Raw genomic sequence first — 23142 nt, 5'->3', positions numbered from 1 at the left:
ACTAATTAGAAGTATAAAAGTGAAAGATGATCTACAAATGCTTAAGAAGATTAGAAATGTGCAAAGACATTGGAAACAAAATCAAATAAATTACAGCAATAGAAGTAGTTAATATGAAATATCAAGAAAAATTTAGGCTATAATAAAGCAACTTATATTTCTTTTAAAAACTATACATGGAAAGCATAATTCAGAAACTTATTTACCTTTCAAACATAGGCAAAAGAACAGCTGTCAAAGTAATAAGCTAATCTTACTTCTCTAGTGGCTCTAGTATCAGAATATATACCCTTTGTAAAGATCCAAGATGTCTCTAAAGTCTGAAACTTGTGGAGAGTAGGACGGCTGATTCCCCAAATAGTGAGCTATTTACTCATACCACACTGGATACTCTAATCCAGCACTGCCAATAGAACTGTCCGAAGTGATGGAAATGTGCTACACGTGTGCCATCCAATACAGTGACCACATGTGGCTACTGAGCACTTGAAAGGTGGTTAGTGCAACTGAGGAATGAAGATTTTAATCTTGATCATTTTAATTAATTTTAATTGCCACCTGTGACTGGTAGCCACCATATTAGACAGTAAAGCTTTAACCCTTCTGTGTGTACATGAATATATATTAAGGCGTTTGTTTTAATGGGTCTCTAATATTTGTTCACATTCATTCTACTTATTAGAAAACAAGCTTCTAATAGGAATAAGTTCACTTCCTTATGAGTTCAACTTCCTTACTGAACCATACAATAAGTGGATAAATACATAATCAATGTTTGATAAAAGAAGATACTTTACCAGCTCCATCTGAATCCTCTACCATTGGATTTATTTCTACCATGGTTGCATCATATTTCAGAAAAAGGTTGTAAAGCTTGACCATGTTTTCTGCTGCAGAATCCACAATATTAGGTGGAAATCCCATCTTCTGTGCAAGCTGAAAGCAATTTGGCTCTTTATTATGGGTATGTTGCATATGTCCGGTCAACATTGAATTATTGTAAATAAGAAAACCTTGTAATTTATCATTTAAATGATAAGTACGAATCATCTGTTGTCAAACATTAATCACTGAAGTAGCAGCTACTATTATAAATGGTTAAAAAAAACTTTTTATTCAAAATTCTTACACGGCAGGTAGTATGCACACTTTACAAACAAGAAAGAGATTCAGAGAGGGCAGGTGACTTGCCATTCACCTAGATTCCAGTTCTAGTGTTTATTCCATAGCCTCCATACTGCCTCCAAACCTTATGGTCAACTTAAACCAGAAGAAGAGGCTTCTATTTCATTAAACTACATATGAAGGGTGGACTGACAATCCCAATGGTCCAAACAATCGCCAAAATATTAAATGACCCTGTTTTACCTTTTAGGTAATTTATGAAGAGTGTCTAGCAAGCAGCGAGGACACATGAAGTTAACAAGTATTATCCCCTTCATTCAAAAATCTACTGAGCACCTAATATATGCAGTGTGCTAGGCCCAAAAGATACAGGTACTTAAGCTTCTAATCTAGTCGAGTAGTTCACAGTCTTGAGCAGAGATTCTTAACTAGCTATACCTGTAGAGCTTTTTAAAATATATATATACCAAGATCCCAATGCAGAAGTTCTGGTTCACAAGTTCTATAGTGGACCAGCATCCATAATTTTTAAAGTCCCATAAGCAATCCTGAACCACTGGTACAGAAGTGACATGTCTGTATGTTTATTCTAACTGCTGCCACTGCTCAGGAGCACTACGGAGGGAGTTTTTTTCCTCTTTTCCAACTGCTATCTAAGGCTGTAATACATGTGACTTTCAATAACAGAAATCTTAAATTATTTAAGGGTGAACATGATTTTTGCAAAGTCAGATGCTAATGCATCAAGTGGACAATAAAGCTAAGAAATGCCATTTTTGGTTAAGACATTTCAAATAAATAATAAGAAGAAATAAAGTACTATTTCATTAAGAAAGATTTTCACCAGGTCACAATTCACTGTTTTAGATTCAAACATGTGAGAATTGCAACATAATTCTGATCAACCTCGTATGACATTAATTTGCCAAGCACTGTGCTAGATACTATTTCTGTTCATTGCTCAAAAAAGCTATGATCTTAGATTATTCCTTCAAGTGCTCTTGTAAATCAAGTATTTTCTTTCTTATCTAAATTTAACTCTCTAGTCATCACTCTCACATAACTACCTAATGAATCAAATCTCTGTCCCTTTAAACATTTATACCATTCACTTGGCTAAATGACTTGCTTCATGCTTTATCAGGGAAATTTCTCTATCTCCTTTAAACCTTTGTGCCAGTCAAAATTCCTGCCCTACTGTACTTCAATACCAAAAGCTTACTTTGACACAGTTTCCCACTAACACAGGTTAATTTCATTCAAAGTTTAACATCCAAACTTTTCTTTTAAAATGAGTCATTTATTTTTTATATTCAAACTAAACAATTTAATTCAATATCAGTATTGTAAACATTACCAAGCAACTCTCACAGGCTTGGTGGGTTGTTTCTGGGAGGGGGAGGCAGGCAGAACCAAAAGGAAAGGAAGAAGCACACAAGAAGGACAGTACAGAAAACTAGCAAAATTGCAGGCAAAATTTACTGTGTATGTGCATACACTGAAAGCCAATAACTTTCATCAGATTCTTAAAAGTGTCCATAAACCTTCCCCTCAAAAAATAAAATCACTGATCTATCATAGGGATATGTAAGCCAGTGTCCCTACCATTCCACACAATTTACAAGAAATAAAGGGGAGAGAGAGAAGATGTTAAATGCCATCATGGGGATGTAAAATTCACACTATGAAAAACAATAAAGAATAATCACCCCAGTTCTTCAAAAGATGAAAGGAAAAGGATGGAGAGTGAGGGAAAGGAAACCTATAAATTAGAAAAAGACCTACGAGATATATTAACCAATAGTAATGATGGACCTTATATGGATCCCATCTCAAACTGTAAAAGAAAAAAGACTTGAGGGGCCGGCACAGTGGCGCAGCAGTCAAGTTCGCAGGTTCCACTTCAGCAGCCTGGGGTTCGCCAGTTCGGATCCCAGGTGCAGACATGGCACTGCTTGGCACGCCATGCTGTGGCAGGCATCCCCCATATAAAGTAGAGGAAGATGGGCACGGATGTTAGCTCAGGGCCAGGCTTCCTCAGCAAAAAAGAGGAGGACTGGCAGTAGTTAGCTCAATGCTAATCTTCCTCAAAAAAAAAAAGAAAAGAAAAAAATACTTGAGACAATTAGAGATTTTAAATGACTGGGTAAGTGATAATATTAAGGAATTATTGTTAATTTTACTAGGCATGGCAATGGTAGAGTGGCTCTTTTAAAAGAATCTTTATCTTTTAAGGATACATATTGAAATATTTATGGAGGATACGAAGAATAATATTATAGATACTTCTAAAAGTTTCCATTTCAAACAGATATTAACATGCCTTGACACTCAAAAAACTTTTTTGAAAGTTTTATCAATCACTTCACTTGTACAAAGTTAATTCTCTTTCTTTAAGTACTACAATTATCCAATCAAATGCTAGACATTTTTCGGAATACAGCATACCCGGACAGCTTGTTCCTTTTTGATGCCTTCTACGATATCAATAGGTTCTTTAACTATGGCCTCAGGAGTCTCAGCTGCAACATCTTCAATGTTGACACCACCTTGAGAACTTCCTATTAATACAGGACCCTACCAGGAGAGGAAACAGCCAAAATGTCTAGATTTTATTTTGGACCCATCAATAAAATTTTAAAACCTACTTGTGCCCATTATCAGACTTACTCATCTATCACTCCCCATTCCTATTTTAAAATTTCCTTGAGAATTTATTCTTATATCTCCCGCACAGTACCCCCTTATAAATGCTGAACTGAAATGATGGAAAAGAAATGAAAAGGAAGACAATGGCTAACCTGTGAAGAAAAAAGATTTAAAAAATACACAAAACTTACACCAAATAAGTTAATATAAGCATATATACATATATATGAAATATAATCTATGCATTTTTCATAAGAACTGAAGGGACAGTAAAGGATTGTTTAAATAACATTAGAAAATCATAAAAATAGATTACTCACATTTAAAAGGGAAAGTCTATAAGATTTTATAAGCTCTAGCCCTATAGCAAGTTAGTAAAAAAGAAAGCTACCTACCTTGAAAGAATAGCCCTGGCTATTATCATGAACAATATAAAGAAGTAAGATATAAACACTAAATAACTAAGTTATTAACTTTTAAGTCCCTAAAATAAATCAAGAAAAAAAATTACAGCAAATTATGTAATAGATCTGCTAATTTATGCACAAAACTGGAAACAATCCTAACATGCAAAAACAAAGAAATGGTAAAACGGTATTACTAAAGATGATATAATGACATAAGAAAATGATCTCAGTAGTGTTATGTGGGAAAACAATGATATAAAACCCTAGATTCTATTCTGAATTGTGTTTGTTTTTTATAAGTATGTTTAAATGTGCACCCACCCACTATTCAAACAGAAAAAAGATGAGAAATAAAACATTAAATGTTAAGACTTTTATTTTATGCATCACTAGTTTCCAAAAAAATTTTTTTCAAATGAACTATTCTTAATCCAAAAAGAAAGGTATGACTTCCACAAAAAAAGAAAAAAAACCCAAAAGACTAATTTCACTTTTCTATCCCAGCACCTAGTGTTTCAATAACAAACTCATTTCAAGGTATAATGTAAAGGAATAGTATTCACTCTATTTGGAGAACAAAATAATCCTTCAAATCCTCAAAATAAAGTAATAGCCAAAGGAAAAGAAAATCTATTAGTTTTTAAGAGAGGTAACTGTTATTTAGGCAATAAATGGTTTAAAAAAAAAAGTAGTAACCTCCAAGGAGAAAAACTGGGTGGCTGACAAACAGGGGTGGGTGGGAGATTTATATTTCCCTGTACGTATTTGTACCTTATAAGTTTTGTACTATGTGAGGAGATTTCAATATACATGTGTAAGAAAGAATATGGCTGGCCTTTGTCTCCATTGTCTGGGAGGCAACCTCTAAACCCTCCACTACATCTGAGAGCCCAGGCTAACGAGGTGACTCACAGGAGGCCCCTAGATAGTTAACACAAAGAAGATGACTCAGGTGGATGCTGAGTGCACTGCAACACACATGCAAAATTTTTTTAATAAAGGAATTCATTGTGCCTTCTGAGACTTCGGAAGAGAATAGTAGCAAGCCTAAGTAAAGAGAAATGTTTGAAACTATAGTCTAATTTTTAGTTCCTCTATAAATTTCAAATGAAAAGGTATTCTTCATTTCCTCTCTAGTAAGGGAGTTCATAAGTTTTTACAAAGATTTAAAGTGAGGGGAGAAAACTCAGATTTAAGAAGAGCCTGTTCAACTACTGTCATGCTGCTGAACTAGAATATAGATAAATTAATCTATAAATAACCCCAAAATATAATTTTATTCAACATAAGAGGTAGAAACCAACAAACTTTTTAATTTAAAAAGTATCTAAACTTTTTTAGTTTTTCTTTCCTTTTCTTTTTATATCTACTGATAAGAGAAATGAAGAGCCACATAAAAGGCAGCAGTACTGGGGGAAAAAAGATAATATTAAGTTATCACTAAAGTATAACGATTAAGTCTTCAAGAGTTGGCTGCAAGTTAGAGAAAAGGCTAAAAATACATATGAAATAATAATATGCAAAAGAAAGTGAATACCTCTCTTTGTACTAATTCCCTGACCAATAAGAAAGGAACCTCAAAATCGGTAGCTGGCAGGTAAGAAGAAAACTTACATGAGTAACTAGAGATCAGTTAAAACAGTGACTTACAGTTTTGCATTTGGTCTTGACTGCTGAATGAATAGCTGTTTCTGTTTAAACAATTTGGTTTTAACTTTTACATTTTAGTAATAAACTTTCAGAACAATTTAAGTTCTAGCAAATAGCGTAATTTCAAATAAATTAATAATGTTATTTTCACTTTCTAAACCTAAATTCCTCTTGTCTTGTCTGTCTTGCAAAAGGTTTCTGCCTTAAAATAGATTTGAATTTAAACTTATATGACAAAGCAACCACTTAATAAAGACCTCTTTGAAAAAATAAAAGTATGGAAAATAAAATTTGGAATTCTTCCAGCACATTTCATATCTACTATTCCAGGCAAAGCAAAAAACTGACACAGTTAAACGTACAAGTCACTTACAGCAGAATGTAATGTTTTACTAGAAAAATAAAGTAGCAAATGTGATTTGTTAAATTAGATTTGTCTCAGCCCAAAAGTACCCAACAGCCGCTGGGCAAATGTTAAGAAATCTGATTTTTAAAAAGTGCCAAAACAGAGAGTAGATACTTAAATTGATTTTCTGGCCCACCAAGCCTACGGCAGATAACCACCCGGGCTTCCTGTGACACCTGCTAAAGAAGACCAGCAGAGCCTATAATCTATCTCCTAAAAACAAGCAACAGAAGCAATTTTTAATGATCAATTAACTCTTATGCATAGGACTGTAATTCAATCAAAAATGCTCTTTTCTTTTTAATTTAAACAGCTGATTGATTATTATTTAATAGAGACGTGTCCACAGGGATTCCCAAAAAAGTTTACTATACCCTAAAAAGTAACACCAACCAACTCCACATTGGCCTAAGGTGATAACATCAAAGAACACTATAATGTCTTTGGCCAAATGGTTTTATTAGTACGATAGAATTTTTAGTCTGAATTATTACAACTATGTATTACTTTTGCAAATGAAATAAAAACATTTTTTCCTTAATGAAAATCAAATAGTTCTCCGAAAATTCAAGTTCTTATAATGAACTCAAACTTGATCCTTTTCCCTAATGCTTTGACATATCTTTAATAAAATATATTCAATGTGTTATGGTTGTATCTTTAATAACACACATCCAGTTTGCTACACTTACTCCAATCAAGATGAGCTACTCTGAATGAGCAACATTACAGGACTCAAATCGTCCAGGCATATAAACCTTGTTTCTGGCTATAACAAAAAGTAAAAACATGATAACTGACAAAATGATAGATGTTGATATACAACATCAATGAAAAGGAAAAGAAAATGTAGTGAAAATAAGTGAATTTGTAAAATATAATTTTTGCAAATGTGTGTAATATATAGTGTAATATATAAGGTTACTGTCATGGGATTTCTAAAGCAACCTACTGACTTCTACCATACAGACAAACCTATAGAGGTAAAAACATCACTTATGAATAAAACAACGCTTTTTTAATCGTAGATTCTGAGTGGGTTTTTACTACCATCTAGTGTTATACCTTAAGAAATACTTTCTTACAAAAATTAAAAGTTACAAAAGACACTTTATATTATCACTCAAATATTACTAGGAGATTTAACTAACTGTAGGAAAAAAAAATCACAATACAGAAAATAGCTATTTCTTAAAAAGCTGTTTTACATAAGAAAACTCTTTTCTTGACCCTTACAATTTCTGTTACATTACTAATTGTGTAATTAGTAATATTCTACATCAAATCCTTACCAGGGCTTCAAAATATGTACCCAGCTTGCTTCAAGACGATCTAGTTACCACACTGGTTCAGCTCATAAAACTTAACCAATGCACTCAAACAGCCAGGTAATTATACTATAAAATGATTATCAATTCTTTCTCCAAGCACCAGGTCTCTGAAAGGATTTTCTCTTTACTTGATGCCTTTAGTCCACTGCTAGCATTTGAGGTTTCACGGAGGAGAGCAGAGCTGGGATTATGCTCTTTAGAATCATACTGTTTGCTATTGAATGTCACTCTTCAACTTACCAAGTACTAAATTATCTACTGAAATAACTCCAAACTATAAAAAATACCAAGAGGTTGAAAAAGAAAAAGATGAAGCCAGGGATACACATTCTTAGTGGGTTCAGAGACTTTCTCTGGTTAGAATATTTTACTCTGCTAGAAATTTTTTTCTCAGTCTATGGAATTTAGAGATGAATCTGAGATGATTGAAGCTGCTCTTAGCAAATTAACTATTTGGAAATCCTGTGGATTTTATTCCAGCAGGATTTTGCCTATAGCTTTTTTTAACCACAATACTATATTTCAATGGCATTAACTACACTGTTTCATAAATTAAACAAAAATATTGTGCTCATGACATATAAAAATAGATTATGCATCGTACCATTTTAATCTTTCCCACACAAAGAGAAATAATAATCACTTTTGAAACTGAATATAATAAATTCATCCTAAATGTACCATGTCTACAATTACTCACTTGAAATGACCTTTCCATTGTTATTGCAAAGTAGTATTCTCTCCTGGGATATCTTCGCTCACAAACCAATACTTGATTGCATATTCTGCCCTTTTCCCCTGTTTGCTTGGTAAACAACTTTTTCCCAATCATTTGCGAGGAAACAGCTTTTGCTTCTTCTGGACTGAAATGAGAAAAAGAACTCAAAATTATTCTCTCCTCCAATTGAGAAAAACACAAGCACATGATAGTTAAAATCTTATCTCATATAATATTAGCTTCAATACTTTCATCAATTCAATAATAAGGGGCATCTTTTACAATATGGTTTTTACTTTTAATAATGATGATTTTTCCTTAAAAAAAACATGACTTACGAGAAAACTATCTTCACTCCTCCTTTGAGGCCACTTTCAAATGTTCCTTTTCCTCTACCACCAGCTAAAACCTGTGCCTTTATCACAACATCTTTTGACCCTAGAAGAATAACACTGCTATTAGATAAGAAGCACGGAGCAGGAGCAAGAAACAAGACACAATATTTTGTTACTAAGCATACATATTAAGCAGTGTTATTAAATGTAAAGTCTCATTTATCCACAATGTTAAAAAAATGAGGCATTCCATGTATATAGATTTTCTAGATTAGAACTCTATAGCATTTACCATCTAACGATCCACAACTTAAAAAGATCAGTCATTCACATTAAACCATTTCTTAAAGTGAAAATACTTGTACCTTTCCTTGACACTTCAAATATCTAGCACTTTGGAAGGTATTAAAAGTACAAAATTGAGACTCAAATGTCTTCCGAAGACTTCCCTTCCTTTCTATTGACATGTAAACTTGTTATTCTGTGAAAATTTGCCATAAATGCTACTTTGAGCAGAAATATACCATGACTTGAGGGGAAAGTGCCAACACTGCTATCAATTTACATTGTCCCAGTGACAGAAAGCCCTGTCAATATACATTCTTGAGCTGTTGTGAGGAGTACTATCAGGAGTTAAGGTATGTTTATCAAAAGATTCCAGAATGTTATGCTTATAAGTCTTACAAAGAATTATTTAATAAAGACTCTGAATTTTTCTTCTTTAACACATAGACTGGTCTCTTCTTCTCCTTTCTAATTTGCTCAAAAAAATCAGCAAACTAGCTGTTTAGCCTAGGTACTACTCATCGTTCACGATCCAGGGCAATACCTCTTAGAGGGCATTCTCTGTCTCCCCAGACAGGCAGAATGTCAGAGCCTCCTCACTCTGCTTCTCAGGGCATTTTGCCCATAGTAGCAGTGCAACAGTAATATTACATAATGGCAAAATAACCTCTGAGGTCAGGGTTAAGGGCCTTGTCTTATTCCTGTATCCCTAGCACAAAGCAGTCCCCGGAATATAACAACCACTCCATAAACATACAGTTGAACAGGCTGAAGATGGGAAGTCTACTATTGGGGAAAAGTCATCCCCTAATGCACATACCAAGCTGAATGAGAGGGGACTCCCACCTAATCAAGGAGATAACAAATGTAGCTTGTAATCAATAAGAAATGACCTAAAATTTACACTTAAACAATTATTACAAAAGAATGCTTAGAAAATTAATGATGCAGGTGGCTGGCCCAGTGGCACAGCGGTTAAGTTCGCACATTCCACTTCGGGGGCCCGGGGTTTGCCAGTTAGGATGCCGGGTGTGGACATGGCACTGCTTGGCATGCCATGCTGTGATAGGCATCCCACACACAAAGTAGAGGAAGATGGGCATGGATGTTAGCTCAGGGCCAGTCTTCCTCAGCAAAAAGAGGAGGATTGGCAGCAGATGTTAGCTCAGGGCTAATCTTCCTCAAAAATAAAAAGAAGAAAATTAATAATGCAAATGAGTCTACACTGGGAATGGAGACTTCCACTTAAGTCAGAAGATGGCCTTATGCCCAGGTCAAATTTTAAAAAGAACTCTTTCTCATGCCCCACATTCATTCGATCAGGAAATCACATTAGTTCTATCTTCAAAATCAATGCAGAGAAGCTTGACCATTGCTCATCACTTCCAGTTTGGACCCTGGCCCCAGCCACCATTATATCTCACCTAGATTACCCTTGCCTCTGACAGAATATTCTCAAACCAGTAGCCAAAGTGAGCACATCACTTCTCTACTGAAAACTGCACTGAATGCCCTTTTCACTCAGAGTAAAGGCCACAGTCCCACAGTGGGCGACAAGGCCTATAAAATCCTCCCAGCACCCTGACCCTTTGCATCTCCTAAGCCCCTCTCACTGCTCACTCCTCTCCAGCTACGCTAGTCTCCACTGTTCCTGGGCATGCCCCTGCCTTCAGGACTTGGCTCTAATCCTCCCTCTGCCTGGAATAGTCTTTATCCAGATATCCATTTGGAAACGGTCTTCATTCTGTTCAAGATTTCTTTGAATCTCGCTTTGTCCACGAGGCTTACTCCAATCACCCTACTTAATACTACAGCCTGCCCACCTGTGACCAATCCCCCTTACCCTGCTCTACTTTTTTTTCCATAGAAGTCAATACCTTCAATCATAATATGTAATTTCTCATGTTTATCGTTTGTTTGCCTCCCTCACTAGAATATAGTTCCAGGAGGGCAGAATCTTTGTTGTGTTCACTGATGTTTACAAGCTCCGGGGAGGGTTCCTAGCATATATTTCCTGCATGCTGAATAAAAAAACATTTAAGAATGCAGAGAATTCTTATAAATCTAGATTTTGTGCTGCTCTTGAAAAAACTCAGAACTGGAAATACTGGGCTCTGCAACTAGAGCTGATTAGAAGTGCCTTGTCTCCACAAGACACTCTTTTCAATTTGCCACAGTCCTCACCATTCCCAAGTGTAACAATTAATATTAGATGAAAATTACAGAAAACTTAGAAATTAGAAATTTCCTTAAAAGCAACAATAATTTTCTTATGGAGAATACAACAGGTAGCCTAAGGGACTATGGCAAATTAGAGAATTTGTACCAAGACTAAATGGAACAGCCACTAGCCATTTTATCTGTTTCTGGTTACCCACCAAGTCATGACTTTCTAGCACTTGAGAAATATTCATTTATATCTAAAGACGATAACTGTAATCCAAACAGTGTACATGTAACATTAAAATGGTCAATAGTTAAACTGGTGCTTTGCAGGACTAAATTCAAACATTCCTACTGATTAAACTGGGAACTTAACATACTAACCTATTAAGTAAGAGTAATGAAGCTCTACTTCTTCAAAAACATTTTACAAGACAGAGGCTATTCCCCCAGAGTATCAATTTCCTTTCTTTAGGAATATAAACTCCTTAAGGGCAGAGACGATTCTTCAAAAGTTCCTTCTAAAAAAAAAAGCCCTTCACAACAAAAGAAAAGCTAAAAAAAAAAATTTAATACATACAGCTTCATCAACTATCAAGACGAGAAGAAAGATTAGAAGTCTGAGGACAACTGATTGAAACAAAGACTTTATTCAATTCCATTAATTCATTCAACTGTTACATGTATACACCAGACACCGTGCTGGAGCTGTAGATACAACGAGCAAAGAACACCTAACTTGCCCTCACAGAGCTTACAGTCTTAGTAGATTTGGCCCTTTAGTCTAGTCAGACAAGATCTTTTATGGATCCCAAGATTGCCTTTAAAATGTTTTCACCATCCCTCCTAGCTTTAGTCATCCACAAATGTTTTAAGCATTCTTTGTACACAGTCATGTAACAAAACGTTGGAAAGAAGAAAAAAGAAAGTAAAGTCCTACTGTATGCCATTAGAAATCTCCCTCTTGACTGACATTCATTAATTGGCACCTTTTGCATATCTATTTAACCAGACAGAAATTCCACCTTAACTATACCAGAATCCAAACTACATTTCTACAATCAATAGGGAAATTATAAGAACTCTGCCAAATGCCTTACAGAAAGCATATTTCCTTGGACTACTAACTTTAAGAAAGAGATGGCAATCTGCTCTGAGAGCTGACCCCGAATTACAACTATTTCATTCCTCTGTGCTTAACAACCATCCCTTTGATAATCCATTCCAGAAATTTCCCTGTGATAGTCAAGCTCACCAACCTTCATTTTGCAGTCTTTAAAAATTTTAGAATTACGTTTCTTTCCAATCTTTCTTCCACCCCTAACTCAATTATTTACAACTAACACTTGCCTCCAAGACAGCACTTCCCAACTTTTTTCATATCAAGACAGATGACAGAATTTGTAGGGAATCCTGGGAGAGGCCAGGGCTATTTCAGGAGGCTCATCAGCGGTAGGACTCAGTGGGTGCAGTCCCCATGCTAATCCAGTTTCTACTACCACCCACAGGACTAAGGGGAAGCAATAGTTTGGCACACTTGTAATGCATTTATGCCCTTGTATATCCGTTGGTAAGGTAAGAGTTTTTTATAAATGGGAATTAGCATCTTGTGAATTTTGCAGTAACTCAAGCAGCAAAAATCACCCTGAGGTAGCCAAAATCAGCATTGGGAATTGCTAGCTAAATGGATAGAACCAGGCGCATTTCTAAAGCACCTCATACCACACCTTGTGCAATTAGGTCCCATAATCAATATCTTCTGATATTAATGACTTGCCACAAAAGATAAAATTGTCCTCAATGTCTTCATAGTTGTTACTAAACATATCTTTTAAAAAGTAGATTTCCGCTGCTCTAGATTTAAAGGTCCTCATTAGTCTCTAATCCTGCTCCCATACTATAATCATCATTTGCAGTGTTCTTTCACAAGAACACACTTTCTAGATGAACAAGACGCCTTCTGTTCCAATGGGCTTAAAGTCAGAGCTGCCTACCTGCTCCTTACTACTTATAAGTCCTGGTCCCAGAGGACTTGCTAGAAATAACCACAGTTATAATATATGTTGTACATAACTACTCTTTCTTCCAAAGCTAAGGATCATTAAAGATTTTTACACAGTGAAGAAATCAGGAAATTGGCATCCAAACAAATCCTACTCATTTTATGAAAGTTTCTACACAAATTATTTTTTCTCACAAAACAATGAAATTTGACTAAAGGAGAAAATATGTGAAAAATTAACTAAAAACCAATTATAATAATTTGGGGATAGAAAAATAGCATTTACTGACTTCATTATATATAAATGAGGCCCTATTAACATCTGTATGGAACACATTTTATATCTTCAGCATTATTATAACAGAAAGACTTGGTAAACAAAAAAAAAAGCATCACTCAAGAGATAAGACTAACAAAAATAAAAGAACAAAGTCAAAGGGTCAGAAATTCATCCTTAAGGAAAGAAGGGTAGAACAAGAAAAACTTATACTTTCTCAATTACATTTCCAAGTTTTCCTTCCTCCTTATAGCTGGGTCTTCTTTAGAAATTAATCTTTAGTTCATATAGGTAAGACTAAATTTCAAGGAGGTAGTTATTAAAAAGTACCTTTACAAGAAATACTACGTAAATACAAAATACAATCATGAGTTTTCTTTAAAACTTGACCCTTAAGAGCCTCTACTATATGGTGTTTCAAAGGTAAAAATTATGCACCTCTTTTACTATGTACAAGTCCAAACTACAGGTCACTATTAATTAACAAAAATTTCACTGAAATTAGTATGAACTTACACAAGGCTTTTTCTGAATAAAAAGAAGTTTGCTTATAATCTGAATAAAAAGAATTTCTTGGATTAACAAAAAGAAAAACCATGCTTCCAAGTCAAGGAAGTCACGGTCATCTCATTCAAAAACATAGCTGATAATATATGACAATTTTCTCAACTTACACATGCCCTCACTTATGGAAGAAAAACCCACTGTAGAAACAAGTATAAACCAAGATGAAACTTTAAAAATTTTAAACATCTTTTTAAATATTCCATATCTTTCTTGAAAAATTAATAAAAGCTGTCTTCAAGACAGCACATCTAAAGCTCTATTAAACAAATGTATATACAAGAGAGATTGTGCTAACCTACATAAAATTGGTGGGATTTAAATACTCCTAAAAAGAAAATGCAGTGTATTCCTAGTACATTACTTATTTTCTATGTTTTCGTATTAAATCTTTAAGAATGTAACTTGAAACACACTTTCTAGAGTCAAAATTTATTTTTTTTCCTTAAAGATTGGCACCCGAGCTAACAACTGTTGCCAATCTTCTTCCCCTCCCCCACCTTCTTCTTCTCCCCACAGCCCCCAGTACATAGTTGCGCATACTCTAGTTGTGAGTGCCTCTGATTGTGCTATGTGGGACCCTGCCTCAGCATGGCCCGATGAGTGGTGCCATGTCCCCGCCCAGGAGCCAAACCAGTGAAACCCTGGGCCACTGAAGCATAGTGTGCGAACTTAACCACTCAGCCACAGGGCTGGCCCCAAATTTATTTTTTAATTAAGAGACTAATATAAATTCAAATTAACAAAAGCTATTAAGGTTTCTGTTATCAATAAAAGAACCTCCTTGCAAAGAAGGGCAACTACGTAATTCACTTAACAAATATTAATATTTATTGATACCTAAGTGTCTAGGTACTCTTCCAGAATGCAGGCACTCTTCTAAGAGTTTGGGATAGATCAGTGAACAAAAGAAGACAAAGACACCCTGCTCTCATGGAGCTTACATTCTAGCACTCAACTTCTTTTTTTTCCCCTTTGGTTCCATATTTTTTCATGTCAAAAAAAAAGGCAGAGGGATATTGGACCTCTCTTTACAACCACATAAACAGTGAAGATTTTCCTTCACCAATTCCTTGAAGAATCATCACACCACCAGCCTTTTAAATTACAGAGTAGTAAACAAAATTTCCTTCCTTATCATTATTGTCTAACTAAAAATAGGACTCCAGCTTCCTCATGCCAATAAGTGATTCTTAAATTACTAGCACTGTGGGAGCTCATAATAATCTCATAATAATTTTCGAATGTCAACAATCTTAAAGTTCAACCTTCCTCTTTAAGTAAATAAAATTTATTTTTTAAAAAATAAAGTAAAAGCTAAAAGTTGTTATTAAACCAAAAGTAAAGTTCACATCATTTCAGAATTCCCATGTCAAGGTGTCACAAGTTTTTTTAATTTAGTACCTAATTTTTTGGCAATTGCATAAGCTTCATCTGGTGACTTAGCCACGTGTCCTTTGGGAATGGAGACGCCAGCTTCTTGCAACAATTCCATACTCATGTATTCATGTAGTGAAAGACTCCTTTGCTGTTGCTGCTGTACTTGGAGTCCATGGTTGTTAAATAATCCAGAACTTCCCAGAACCTAGAGAAATTGGGGACATGTTTATGACAGTCATTTGGCAGTTATTCTTATTGAAAACACCTTCTCAAAATACTGTTTATCTAGAGTACTTGATTGTTCATGACTATAATAAAACTGCTAAATTAAATCTTCAAAATATAATATTCAGAGTACCTAAATTACAACATAAAGCTAAAAGCTAACCTTCCAGCTAAATATCAAATGTTATCCTTGTAGTTTTAACTATTTCCTCATCATCTCTAGTCTTCGTATTTCATTTGAGCTTTACTACCATGCCTCTAATGACCTACAGAGCATTTGTACCTCCATGCTAAATTCAACAAATCTGAAATCAGTCTCATCTTTTCCAACAAACCAAAAATCCTTCCCAACTTTCTTCTCTTCACCATTCTTCCAACACCTAACAAACTGCCTGGCACTAGATATGGGATAATTGAATGAGATGGTATCATTACTCTTTCATACACTCAAGACTCGAAATCCTGCTTCATCTGTAGTGCATGCTGTGTTGTGCTGTGCTGTCCAGATCCTCCCTTTAAGACCAGGGCATAAATAGACCCAGCTGCCAGGAGTATTGGCTGAAGACAGCTCTCAGCTGAGTTCTCTCATTGGCGCCTCCTTGCCCAAAGCCACACCTCCTTCCCATTGTCAGCCTGCATCCAATCACTGGTCAATGAGGGTCAAGGGAGGAATATAAAGACCTGGCACTCTACCCCAATTTGGAACAATTCAGAAGGACCATCCTAGTTGGAGGTCTCCCAAAGGAATGACAGAGGTCCTACCACAACTGCATCACAGTTCTACTTCCCCCTCTACTCAATGATCTTTCCTTCACTCTCCCACAGGTATTGATCCAAAGATCACATTCCAGTAAACTTCCTCCATGAAACTTTCCATCTAATAGTCTGCAAACAACATCTCAGAGAAATGAACTGCAACGTCATCTTTAAGGCATTCCTTCTAAATGATTCCCTTAACTGATACCTCCTTTACAAACCCAGTTCAGGGGTTTGTCCTTCACAATTGAACTGCTAAGGCTTCCAGAAAGCATTGCCAACTACAAACTCTTCCCTTTTTCAATCTATGTAGAACATTCATTCACTCAATCAAATATTTATTGAGCACCTAGGCAGTGGAAATACAGCAGTGAACCCAACAAAATCCTTATACCTAAAGCTTACATTCTAATGCATGTTTGTTGGGGGGCAGGGTGTGCAGGGCGGGCCAGGACGACAGAGACAATAAGCAAACATAATACACCAGATTATGGTAAGAAGAGTAAAGAGAGAGAAAACAAAGGATAAGAGGAAGTACTATTTTAGTGTTTTTTCCACTAAAATGTCCCTCAGTGGAGCAGAGTAAGAAATATTCTTTCAAAAAGAAATAAGTAGGAAAAAGAAATAAGACGTCCCTCCACCAGCTTCTAAGTCATAGCCGAAAGAGAAAGGTGTATGAGAGCTGGCGTTTCAGTTTCCTGTGGCAGGGCCACAACAGTGAGAAGTGTTGAAGGAAAGATGAAGATCAGTAAGATCTCTGGCATCTATTAGTCCCAAAGCCCCACTAAGTTAGAACCTAGTCTTAACCCCTAACAACATGTAGAAACAACTCCCTCCCTTTTTCCAAACTCCTCAATCTGATCAACTTTATATGGCAAATTGTAAACAAATTAAGCGTATGAAAGCCTTGAAAGATTGCACTGGAATCACACATTTAGGTGTTCTCCATTCATTTCCATTGTCTCCACAGAGACTGCAGAATATTGAAACATGTTTCATTTGAAACACACAATATCACAAGAACTGAATTTAAAGGAGTCTCATATAAACAGTCTGTTTCTTAAAGGGGGTTCATGAACCATTTGTATCAAAATTACCCAGGGTGCTTCTAAAATGCAGAGTCGAGGGCCCCACTCTCATCTACAAAATTAGAATCTCTGGACTGGGCCCCAGGAAATCTGCATTTGTGACAAGTCATTCAGTTGATTCCTAAGTACACTACAGTTTGAAAACCACTAGTCTAACAGTCAATCACATATAATAGCAACATATTTCTTATTCAACTGGTAAGCTAAAATCCTGGATAACATTTCACCTGGGTAGCTCAATTCCCTAATTTAGCGGCACCTTACTATTAAGAGCCAGCAACCTCCCAAACTTCAGGATACATCTACCTTCTGAAATCCCAGCAGAAACGGGTGCTTAGTCTAAAAAAGGCATATACAAGAATGTTCATAGCAGGCTTACTTATAATAGACAACAAATGGAAATGTCCCAAGTGCCCATCAACCGGAGAAGAGATAAACTTTAGTATATTAATATAACAGGATATTACAGAGCAATAACAAAAAAGAACTATTGCTCATACAACAATGGATTAATCTCACAAACATAATTTTAAGGGAAAGAAGCCAGTACAAGAATACATACTTATATGATTTCTTTTTATGTAGTTCAAAACCAGTCAAGATTAACATATGGTGATAGAAGTCAGAATTAGTAGTTACCTTGTGTTGGGGAATACTGACATGGAGAGAGCACACAGGTGCCTCTTGAGGGCTGAAAACATTGCATACCTTCATCTGAGTCATGGCTATACAGATGTATACATACATAAAAATCTAGCTACCCATTTAAGTTGTACACAAATTGTACACAGACTATGTATTTCACATAAATTGTACCTCAAAATAATAATAAAAATAAGGGGAGGGGAGTACCAGCATAAGCTTGGCAAAAATAGTCATACACTCAAACATTTTTTGAAGGCCTATATGCCAGACATTGTGCTAGGGACATTAAAAGAATAAGGCCGACTGGTCCCAGCCAGAGTTCGCAGACACGTATAAACAGCTGCACCACATAAAAGAGCAATCACAGTCACTAGGTGGCACCTGATTAGCTGGATAGACCAGAGAAAACACCACAGAGGCCTGATCTTAGTTAAAAAAAAAAATCTAACAGCTATAAAGCACACTCTGGGGACAACTGGGGAAATACGAATGTAAACTATATATTAGATATTAGTGTTATAGCAATGTTACATCTCCTAAATATAATACCTATATTCTGGTTATTTAATGGAATGTCCTTAGTCTCAAGAGACATATGCTGAAACACCTAGGGATGAAGTGCCACGATACCTACAACTTACTCTCAAATGGTTCAGCAAAAATAAACGAACGTAATTTTATAAACACCTATATATATAAATATATATGCATAAAATTTTTTAAAGATAAAGCAAATACAGAAAAGGTGAGATTTAGGTAAAGGCAATACAGGTGTTCACGGTACTTATTGGAGTATTTCTATCAGTTTGAAATTTTTCCAAAAAAAGTTGAGGATAAACCCATGGTGCAAAATTCTAATTTTTATGATTTCTCTCAAATACCTGTATTTACAAAGAATTAGCAGTACTCACAAGGTATTGCTGATAGCTTTTATACCACTTTAAAGAGTTTTTAAAATTTGATGATCCCTTCCCTGAACCACTAGAAGTCGTAATTTGAAATATCATCACTTTGAGTTATGCTGATAATGCAAATTCCTGCATAATCACAAGGATTCCCACATTTAAGTATTTATCCTTCTTGATATTATCACTGAGAAGATTCTTAGTGCCAAAAGATGCGGTATATATAAGGCCATGCGTCACCTAACGACATTTAGGTCAACCATGGACCACATATACAATGACGGTCTCATAAGATCAGTACCATATAGCCTAGGTGTATAGCGGTAACCATCTAGGTTTGTGTAAGTACACACTGTGATGTTCGAACAACCACAAAATCACCTAAGGATGAATTTCTCACAATATATCCCCATCGTTAAGGAATGCATGACTGTATACGATGGAACATTACTCAGCCATATAAAAGAAGGAAATCTTACCATTTGTCACAACACGGATGGACCTAGAGGGTATTAAGCTAAATAAATAACAGATGGTTATTAGACTTACTGTGGTGTTCATTTCGTAATATGTATAAATGTCAAATTACTATGTTGTACACCTGGAACTAACATAAACTTGTATGTCAACTTTACTTTAATTTAAAAAAAAGGCCACCAATTCCCGGCCAAATCCCTATACCACCACCCATCCAATCACATACCTAGTTTAAAAAAATACATATTCAGAAGTGGAAAAACATAGTTACTGGGGAGTGCGATTCACAACAAACAAGAAACTACCTTAAATTATTTACTCTGCTCTTAACCTAAACTATTTTTATTAAATATACACTGGATGAAAGATACAGAGAAACTAGAAGAGGGTCAGAGAACCAAACAAAATGTTTAAGAAAATTTGCCAAACTCAATGTGTGATCTTGAACAAGATTCCCAAGACCCTGTACTTTTGTGTGCCCATCTAAGGGGTTAGACTAAGGTCCTTCCAAACTCTAAAGCTATATTACTTAAGGTAAGAGTGGAAGAGAAGATGTTTAAGACAATATAGTAGGTTATCTTCATACAGAGAGACAAAGACTTTTAAAGGAATTTCCAAAAGTATAAAGATTATGATTAGGATGAAAACAAATCTGTTCACCAACTTCTTATTTCCTAAAAATCAGACAGCACCCTTTAAGACCCATAAGAAGGAAGTTCAAGGTTTGTAAACCAAACCTTTTTAACCTCCCTCTCATACAAAACCAAAGAAAAAAAGAATTAAAAAATACAATAAAATAAAAAGAAAGAAAAAGGCAGGGCAGGCCCCGTGGCCGAGTGGTTAAGTTCACGAGCTCCTTGGAGGCTCAGGGTTTGGCAGGTTTGGATACTGGGCAGGGACATGGCACCATTCATCAACCCACGCTGAGGGACTTCCCACATAACACAACCAGAAGGACCTACAACTAGAACATACAGCTATGTACTGGGGGCAGTTTGGGAAGAAGAAAAAAAAAAGATTGGCAACAGATGTTAGCTCATATTAGACAATCTTTAAAAAAAAAAAAGAAAAAGGGAAAAACATTAAAAACATACAAACTTTCACAACATGACAATTTGCTCCCGTTAGGAAGCAAACTCACAGAATTCACTACGTCTAGGTTGAAAGCATGAATAGCTTAAAAAAAAAAATCTAAATCAATTCATTTCTGGCACGTCTGAGGTTACTTAAGAATATAACCTAAAACTCTGGAATTGACTTATGAAGCCGATCACGCCATGCCACAAGTTTCTCGGTGTCCACGTTGGGAAGAACAGGCCAATTCTTCAGTTCTGGAAAAAGTGTAGAGCAGATTCAAGCACACAGGCTCTGGAGCCAGAGTTCTGAAATTAAACCTCAGCTTTGATGTTACCTGCTTCCTGTCCTAGCCCAAATTACTTGTTCTCCTAGCCACAGCTTCTTCATCAATGATGCGGATATTGACGGCTCCCTTACAGTGTTACTGAAAAGCCTAAGAAGAGACTACATGTAAAGCGCTTAGCACAGGCCCCAGCACACAGTAAACGCTCAAAAAACAAACAAAAACTGTGGCTATACGCTCTCCAGAAACGAGGTGATCCAGGAGATCATTTTCTTACTTCCTCAACTGGTAAGCTAGTAAGTAACATCGTATTACCACAATTTGTTAATTGTGTGAATACACAATTAGAACAAAAAGAACAGTACCCAGAAACGATGGGGAGGTGGGAAACTTCCCTGCCTCGTCCCAGAAAAGGCCGGTCAGCAAGCCCTGCTGCTCCAGCGCAGTCAGTCCCACCCATGACAGCTCCCAAAGCAGACAAAGTACGTCCGAAGGGCATTTCCCCCTCCTCAAAGAGGGGCCGGGGCCTGGGCGGACGCGGAAACGGCAGCGGACACTGCCCTGGCCCCCTCCCCTCCACCGAGCCCACCCTGGCTCCCCGCCGCCCCTCGGAAACCCGGTGACCAGCCGCAGCAGGGGCGCCGGAGCTCCCGCGGACTGAAGGCCGAGCAGAGTGGCCCCAACATGGGCCCGCTCGCAGTCCTGGCGGAGAGCACTCCCGGGCAAGCCGCCCGCGGGCCCGGCGGGACACCCCATGTCACCCAATGTCACCGACTCGAAGTGACCCCGAGCCTGGCCTCAGGGCCCCTCACACCTCGCCCACAGGAGCCAGGTCTCCCACCTCACCCTTTCTCCCGCCGACCCTCGAAGCGATGGCGGGCTGGTCCGCAATACCTGGGCAGCGGCTCGCAGCGCTGTCCGAGGCTGGTGGCTCCTAAGGGTGGCGGCGACCAACAGCCGGCTGTAAAACATGGACGCCGCCATTTCTGAGTCCGACCCCGTCCCCTGGGCGCCGCGCGCAGCCGCAGAAGCGCTAGACGGCCGGCGACGAAACAGCTCCCGGCGCGCTCACCGCTCCTGGCCCCACCCACTGGGGCGGGGCCTTAGGTTAACTCCGCTGTTGGGAGTCGCCCTGCGCTGGACAGACAGAAATTGACTGACTTAAGAGAGGGTGGACGTGTTGGGTGTAGAGCAAAGCTACCTTTGCTACTGGACGCCGCAGCCTCAGTATCCGACTTACGGCCAGAAGCAACCTAAACATGACCTGGGGAGATGTAGTGGAAAAAGGACCAGCGCCGCCACCTATGTGATCTTAACTTCTCTGAGCCTCAGTTGCCTCATCTGTAAGATGGGGTTCACTCAAGAAATAAGTACTGGATGTCTGCTTTGTGCTGAACACTGCATTGAGCCTTTGGGATCCGGCGGTGAATAAAACAGAGCGATTCCGGCGCTCAAAGAGAAGATGGCCAGCCACTAGGTACCAATCCATACGACGCACCAGAAGTGCCTGGGAAGCTTTTTTGAAAAATACCTTCACCAGACCCCATCCAAGGAATGGAGTCAGGACATCTGTATTTCGTAGAGTTCTGTAGATGAGTCAGATGCACACATTGTGCAGGAAAACCCTGAGATGACATGTGCCCCATCAAAGAATTGACCACTGGACGAGCGACTGGTTACCTCTTCTGCGCTGGACATCAAGCTTTAAATGTGTCAAAGCGATTTCCGTGGGCAAGATCTTAACCTAGGAGTACGTAGGTATTGCTGACAAGCATTAGCCAGCCTCTGGCACCTACTTCTGATGCACAATGACTCGATACACAGAATAGCGTTGTATAAAGAAAAAGCAAATCTAAAACAAGCAGCCTATTAACTTAGAGAATGGAAAGGGGCTTTTTGCAGCTCCCAAAATCTCTTGAGTTCTTAAAGGCAGGACTTTCTTAAGGACTTTTTCTTTCCATTGGCACTCAAGGGGGGCTGACCTCAAGGCTTCTTTCATCACTAAGATATTCTGCGCAGTGAGAAAAGGAGGGGGAAACAGACATTGGTAGTTCAGATGTCTCTTGCTCCACCCTTCTACTGCCCATCAGAGCCAATCATATAAAGTCTGGATATTCTGTCTGATAAGCGGGGCTGGGACTTATCAGTTTCTGTTAGAAACACGTACCCCATCAGATATGAATACTGCGCACTTTATTTTCAAGCCAGCTCTTTTTAATTGATAGTAAACACAGTAGTTGAGGTACCACAGGCAACCAACCATCTGAGTCCAAGGCCAGTTATTTAAAGGGCTTGTGGGTAAACCCAGAATAAGTCAATGTACTAAAATAAGATGTAAGGCTATAACCCTGCTAAGAGCCTGACTGGGTTAACTTTGCTTCACACGCCAAGTCC

At 37.4% G+C, this 23142-nt stretch overlaps 1 protein-coding gene across 2 annotated transcripts in view; it reads right to left on the bottom strand.

Annotated features, from left to right (window-relative positions):
• SUCLA2 (succinate-CoA ligase ADP-forming subunit beta) overlaps positions 1-21835 on the bottom strand; it is a 40141-nt gene extending 18306 nt beyond the window's left edge. The window contains exons 1-6 of one of the 2 annotated variants that reach the window (XM_014838914.3): positions 21643-21835; positions 15317-15497; positions 8625-8724; positions 8269-8431; positions 3574-3702; positions 798-936 (exon numbers count right to left, since the gene is read on the bottom strand). In XM_014838914.3, coding sequence (XP_014694400.2) covers positions 798-936; positions 3574-3702; positions 8269-8431; positions 8625-8724; positions 15317-15497; positions 21643-21732 — 802 coding nt within the window. In that variant the 5' untranslated portion in view covers positions 21733-21835. Of the gene's footprint in view, positions 1-797; positions 937-3573; positions 3703-8268; positions 8432-8624; positions 8725-15316; positions 15498-21594 lie in introns of both variants that reach the window. The other variant, XM_044779989.2, reaches the window with a different exon arrangement.
• Positions 21836-23142: the final 1307 nt, after the last annotated feature.

Source organism: Equus asinus, chromosome 11 (assembly GCF_041296235.1).
Source record: "Equus asinus isolate D_3611 breed Donkey chromosome 11, EquAss-T2T_v2, whole genome shotgun sequence".
In the NCBI taxonomy this organism is placed as follows: Eukaryota; Metazoa; Chordata; class Mammalia; order Perissodactyla; family Equidae; genus Equus; species Equus asinus.
The sequence above is the reverse complement of the archived record's forward strand: the minus strand, read 5'-3'. Positions and strand labels throughout refer to the sequence as shown.